Below are 6083 nucleotides of genomic sequence, written 5' to 3' on the forward strand. Positions count from 1 at the left end.
TTCTTAATTACTACCTGGGTATTTCTTAGGCGTGCAGAATAATGCCTGTTTGCACAGAAGCAGCAAAAAGCGGTAGGAAAATTTAAAACGAGTTTATTCAAAATATCCAAAGCGAAGCAACCCTTTTTTGAGACATTTTGAATGAAAAATTGAGCAAAATGTAGAAATTATTTTATCATACTATGTATCTCTACCATTTTAAGCAACCAGAGAATAATCAAATCCTCACCTCTTTTCTTTCCCCTACTGTACCTGACTTAATTTACCAGCCAAAAAGATCATCTGACCTTTGAGCTAATCCTCTACAATAAAATATTTATATAAATTCCTACACAGGTCCTCCGTAACATTCCACTCAATAATTTCACCAAAAGATCCACGGGGAGATGAAAATGTTCATGACAGGATTATTGATCTGCCCACTCAGGAGTCCAATCTCATCACTTGCTTGTCTTTAAATTTTAATTTCAGCATTCTCTACCCAAGGGAAACCCAGTTGAGAAATTATGCCAAGATTAGGTTAAGAGGAAGGTGGAAGGAAAGCCAACTCATCCAAGAACTTTTTCCAAAATCTGATAGAGTAACTCATCTTACTTGCTTCAATTATATTTCTAGCACAATATAGATTTGTTGATAGTCCAAACTCAACAAATTACACTCATGTTCCTAGTTGAAAGAGATCATCTAAAAAGAGAGGAGGTTATGAAGGAGCCTTTAGAAAAGGAGAAAGCAGGATAGGGAAGAAACATTTTAAGTTGGAGGAAGAGATGAGGGTAGGGAATAGGAGGTTGGATTGGCAGCCCTGCTCCAGTCTCTGGAAGGTGGGCTGAAATACACTAGCCTGACCTCTGGGTCAACAACTAGTTTAACTCTTCCTTGATCTGCAAAACTAGAAGTTCATCCCTTGGTTCAAAGTGAGACCTAGCCCCTGGCTTCAGTTGCAGTAGGCTCCAGCCACTGTGCAGAGGTGCTATATCACAAAGCAGGGAGAAATCACAATTTTGCACTTCATCCTCACTCGAAAGAGGATACTCATCCCCCAAAGGAGAACAGCCTACCCATCCTGCAAAAAAGCTAATCTAGAAATACTGCCCAATGAATGACAAAACAAATCGAAGCAAGCTAGAAAGGTGGGGGTGGGGGTCAAGAGGAGCAGAAGGAAAAAAAGTGAAAGTTTGCACATCTAGACAACAGAAAAAATGTCCCCCTTCTACCACCCCAAACAAATCTTCCAGACAATGTCTCTCCTTGTCATAACCCACCTCTTAAATCAAATGTCGATTCTGGATGTAATGCAACTGATATTATAAATGTACCATGCAGCTTTCCTCTTACCTGCCACTACATTTAACTCCTTCAGAACCATTCTCTCCGATTCCCTCAGCACTGCAACTTTCAATAAAAAAGAAACAACACTTAAACTGTGTTCTGTGGCACTGCAACTTTCAATAAAAAAGAAACAACATTTAAAATGTTACTCCTAGGAAGAAAGTGACAGAAAGACTATTTTACTTTTAAAAAGCATCATTTAGAGCTATAATATACCAAAGAATCAGAGCTAACTTGCTTGACTAAAACCAAAGGGACTGGAGGCCTCAAACAGCTGCCTGCAGGGACAGGCAGGTTTAAGGCTGTCTGCTATGCGGACACAATCTACATTATTCTAAAATATATCTGACCCTTAAATTTCCCCCTAGATTGATAATATTCATAACACTTTGTATTTTTCACTTCAACATCTTTATATCAATTTCAATGGAAAATTTACAGTTCAAAATGTATAGCAAAGATTGAACTTAGAGTAGAAAGGATGCAAACAGAAAGAAAGATGCTAAATTTGTAAGAATCTGAATACACTAACTTTTTATTCAGTTTGATTCAAAATAATAATATTACTCTAATAGTGAAATAGTGATATAACATCCATCAACATTTAAAGTATTTTCTGTTTCAAAGTATGGCTCCAGGAACACTCATTACTTAAATGCACTTAGACATAACAAGACAATATTTTTTATTGGCATCATTGACACCTTTGAACAATAGCCTAGTAAATAGATTAAGGTTTAACCTTCCTTTTCTTTGGTGTTGTTTAGAGGCTTTAAAGAACAGATAACTCATTTCAACAGGAATCTACTACTGATATTTACCTCTATATAATCTTTAGCTAAGACATGGAATGCCAAAAACAAGCTTTTGTTAGCTTGACCTCCTCCACCTCCTAACAACAAAAGTTATCCCCAAACCTATGTTTTTATTTTAAAAGTATTGATCTTTGAACATAAGGCTTGGCCTTTTAAATACTAAATGCAATCAATGACAAACAACCTGACTTTGTGAAGACTGAGAAAGCAGCAGAATGGAGAAATTTTCTTTAAATTGTTTGGTGACTTAGTACAAATTTGGAGAGGTCAGTAAATCCTGATGCTATGAGCTAAACCTTCTGGTAAATAATTAATTACATTTCTTAGATACTATCATTTTATCTTGGTAAATAGAGAAAACACAGCTTTGCCAAATAGATCTTTCCATCTAAATAATATCTTAAAGGCAATCACTTAAATATGACCACAAATATAGGGTTATATTTTGTTTAAGTTAGACAATTAACTGAAGATAAATGTAAATGTCCATAGTTTAAAAAGGGGGAAAAAAATACAAATTAACTGGCCTAGTCTTTTATCTGAGTTTATTAATACCATTTAAAATATTACAAATAAATCAATTACATTTCATGCATTTAAAATGCAAGTCTAAAATGTTCCAGAGAAAGGCTTTTCATTTCAATGTGAAATATCGAAATTATTTCAACATTACAATGAGCAATTAGTTTGCAGAATCTGCAAACGTTTAATGTAGTGTCAGGAGTGTTTATTAACAGTTAACAATATTACCTTCAGGAAATACACAAAGGCCAAAGTTAGTCGAGTTTCACTTGGACAATTTATTTAATACATGGGTTTTGGCAGACCCAGTTATTATGAAATAATAGGAGAACTCTCACTTTAACTATGCCTGAACTGCCAGCAAATGCAAATAAGTACATGCTCCATTAAATTAAATGTCATCCAACATTTATCAAATATTGTCTTAGTTACAGTTTGATACCTATCTAAACTCATATTCGAGCAAAACTAGGCCCCGAAAGTGCGTTTGTGGCTCTGCACCTCCAGAAGTGAGTTCAAAAAACCTGCAGCTCATCAGAACTGCAACAATAATTCTTAATATTTTCTTGTGACAAAAAAAAAATCAAGTTTACTTCAATATATTTTCAAATATTTACTGGAAGTAATGTACAAGAAAAATACTATACAAAATCGTCTCCTGGACAACTGCACCTCGCACCCTTACAATGGTGGAGTTATATTTAATTGATAACTAATCTAGAACGATTCTCAAGTTGTACAAACCATTAGGTTCAGATATATTTTACAAAGATTTTTTTTCCCTATTTTCCCTCTTTTGGCATTTAACTACAGCCTCGTCTGAAATAAACGACAGCTTCTTCACTTGCTTATAAGTTCAAATTTAAAAAAAAATAATAATTTTAACCCTAAGATCTTCAATGAATTGGAAGGATTTACAGAAATGGGTACTATACAAATTGATGACTGGACGAACAAAAAGATTGGGAGATTATGCTCGGGAGTGGTGAAAAACGAGGTAGAAAAGGACAAACACGGAGATAGTTAATCTGGTCTCACCGGAAAGGGGTATTTTTGCATAAGAAAGACACCTACCCTCACCCCCACCCCCACCTCATAAGTTAATGCGATCAAAATAACTTTGGGATCAATATTAGCACAGTTTCCAGAGAAAGACTTGCTCACTGCTAGAGGAAAAACTATCTATTAATAGAAGGGAAACCAAGGGAAGGTTACTTTTATCCCTTCAGTATTAAAGTTAAAAAAAAAAGTTATAAAGATGAAAGCTTGCTTGCTGCAGCAACACGACAACCCTGCCCTTCCCTGAAACTTTAATCCGTTCCACCTTAACGGAACAAAGAAAGAAGCAGAGCCGGGGTTGGGAAAGCTAAACTCTGCAAACTTGGGTCTCGGTGCTGCCAGATGGGCACCCCACCCAGCTCCGACCGCCTGCGCAGGGCGCGCGAGATTACGCAACGACCCGGCTAGATTTAGGGAGGAAGCGGTGGCGCCTAGGGTTGCGGTTCCGGAACCAAGTCGGCGGCTGCCCTTGCCGGGATGCCCTGCCTGGGTCTCCTGCCTCGCCCTTCCCATTGCTCCGGCTCAAGTTTGCTCATCCGCGCCGTTCCAGCCCACGCGGGGGCTTGCGGTCTCCCAAACTCTGGATTCGTCCAGCTCTACCTCCAGCGGCCGCTGCCCTCTCAAAGTTAACGCCTGTCACGACCTGGGGATGGCGGAAGGAGGACAAGAGAGGACTAGAACTAAAGGCCTGGAGAGTTGCGGGTTCGAGTTGCACCGGGCTGAGGCAGTGTTAGCCGAGGAGAGGAAAAGCCAGGGCCCGGGACAGCGATGCGTGTTACTATCAGAACTGCAACAATAACTTTCTTAATATTTTCTTGTGACAAAAAAAAAATCAAGTTTACTTCAATATATTTTCAAATATTTACTGGAAGTAATGTACAAGAAAAATACTATACAAAATCGTCTCCTGGACAACTGCACCTCGCACCCTTACAATGGTGGAGTTATATTTAATTGATAACTAATCTAGAACGATTCTCAAGTTGTACAAACCATTAGGTTCAGATATATTTTACAAAGATTTTTTTTCCCTATTTTCCCTCTTTTGGCATTTAACTACAGCCTCGTCTGAAATAAACGACAGCTTCTTCACTTGCTTATAAGTTCAAATTTAAAAAAAAATAATAATTTTAACCCTAAGATCTTCAATGAATTGGAAGGATTTACAGAAATGGGTACTATACAAATTGATGACTGGACGAACAAAAAGATTGGGAGATTATGCTCGGGAGTGGTGAAAAACGAGGTAGAAAAGGACAAACACGGAGATAGTTAATCTGGTCTCACCGGAAAGGGGTATTTTTGCATAAGAAAGACACCTACCCTCACCCCCACCCCCACCTCATAAGTTAATGCGATCAAAATAACTTTGGGATCAATATTAGCACAGTTTCCAGAGAAAGACTTGCTCACTGCTAGAGGAAAAACTATCTATTAATAGAAGGGAAACCAAGGGAAGGTTACTTTTATCCCTTCAGTATTAAAGTTAAAAAAAAAAGTTATAAAGATGAAAGCTTGCTTGCTGCAGCAACACGACAACCCTGCCCTTCCCTGAAACTTTAATCCGTTCCACCTTAACGGAACAAAGAAAGAAGCAGAGCCGGGGTTGGGAAAGCTAAACTCTGCAAACTTGGGTCTCGGTGCTGCCAGATGGGCACCCCACCCAGCTCCGACCGCCTGCGCAGGGCGCGCGAGATTACGCAACGACCCGGCTAGATTTAGGGAGGAAGCGGTGGCGCCTAGGGTTGCGGTTCCGGAACCAAGTCGGCGGCTGCCCTTGCCGGGATGCCCTGCCTGGGTCTCCTGCCTCGCCCTTCCCATTGCTCCGGCTCAAGTTTGCTCATCCGCGCCGTTCCAGCCCACGCGGGGGCTTGCGGTCTCCCAAACTCTGGATTCGTCCAGCTCTACCTCCAGCGGCCGCTGCCCTCTCAAAGTTAACGCCTGTCACGACCTGGGGATGGCGGAAGGAGGACAAGAGAGGACTAGAACTAAAGGCCTGGAGAGTTGCGGGTTCGAGTTGCACCGGGCTGAGGCAGTGTTAGCCGAGGAGAGGAAAAGCCAGGGCCCGGGACAGCGATGCGTGTTACTTACATGTCCACATGTCCTTTACAAAGTTAAGTCACAGAGAAGAGAGAGAGTGAGAGAAAGAGAGACAGAGCGAGCAGGGTGCAGTGGAGAGAGGCTGGAGTTGGGAGGTCGGGGAGAGGGGTGGGCGCGGGGTGCGCGTCACTCTAGGCCATTGCGGTGCCCGGGCTCAGGGCAGTGGAGAGAGGCTGGAGTTGGGAGGTCGGGGAGAGGGGTGGGCGCGGGGTGCGCGTCACTCTAGGCCATTGCGGTGCCCGGGCTCAGGGGGCTGCA

The 6083-nt window shown here is 41.0% G+C and overlaps 1 protein-coding gene across 1 annotated transcript in view; it reads right to left on the bottom strand.

Moving 5' to 3' along the window:
* Positions 1 to 6004: 6004 nt before the first annotated feature.
* The window catches only part of SP8 (Sp8 transcription factor), a gene marked incomplete at its 5' end in the record, with an annotated part of 5977 nt that continues 5898 nt past the window's right edge, over positions 6005 to 6083 (bottom strand). Inside the window, one exon of the mRNA XM_006154488.1 lies at positions 6005 to 6083. Coding sequence (XP_006154550.1) covers positions 6043 to 6083 — 41 coding nt within the window.

This window comes from Tupaia chinensis, unplaced genomic scaffold (genome assembly GCF_000334495.1).
Source record: "Tupaia chinensis unplaced genomic scaffold, TupChi_1.0 Scaffold000410_1, whole genome shotgun sequence".
Classification (NCBI taxonomy): domain Eukaryota; kingdom Metazoa; phylum Chordata; class Mammalia; order Scandentia; family Tupaiidae; genus Tupaia; species Tupaia belangeri.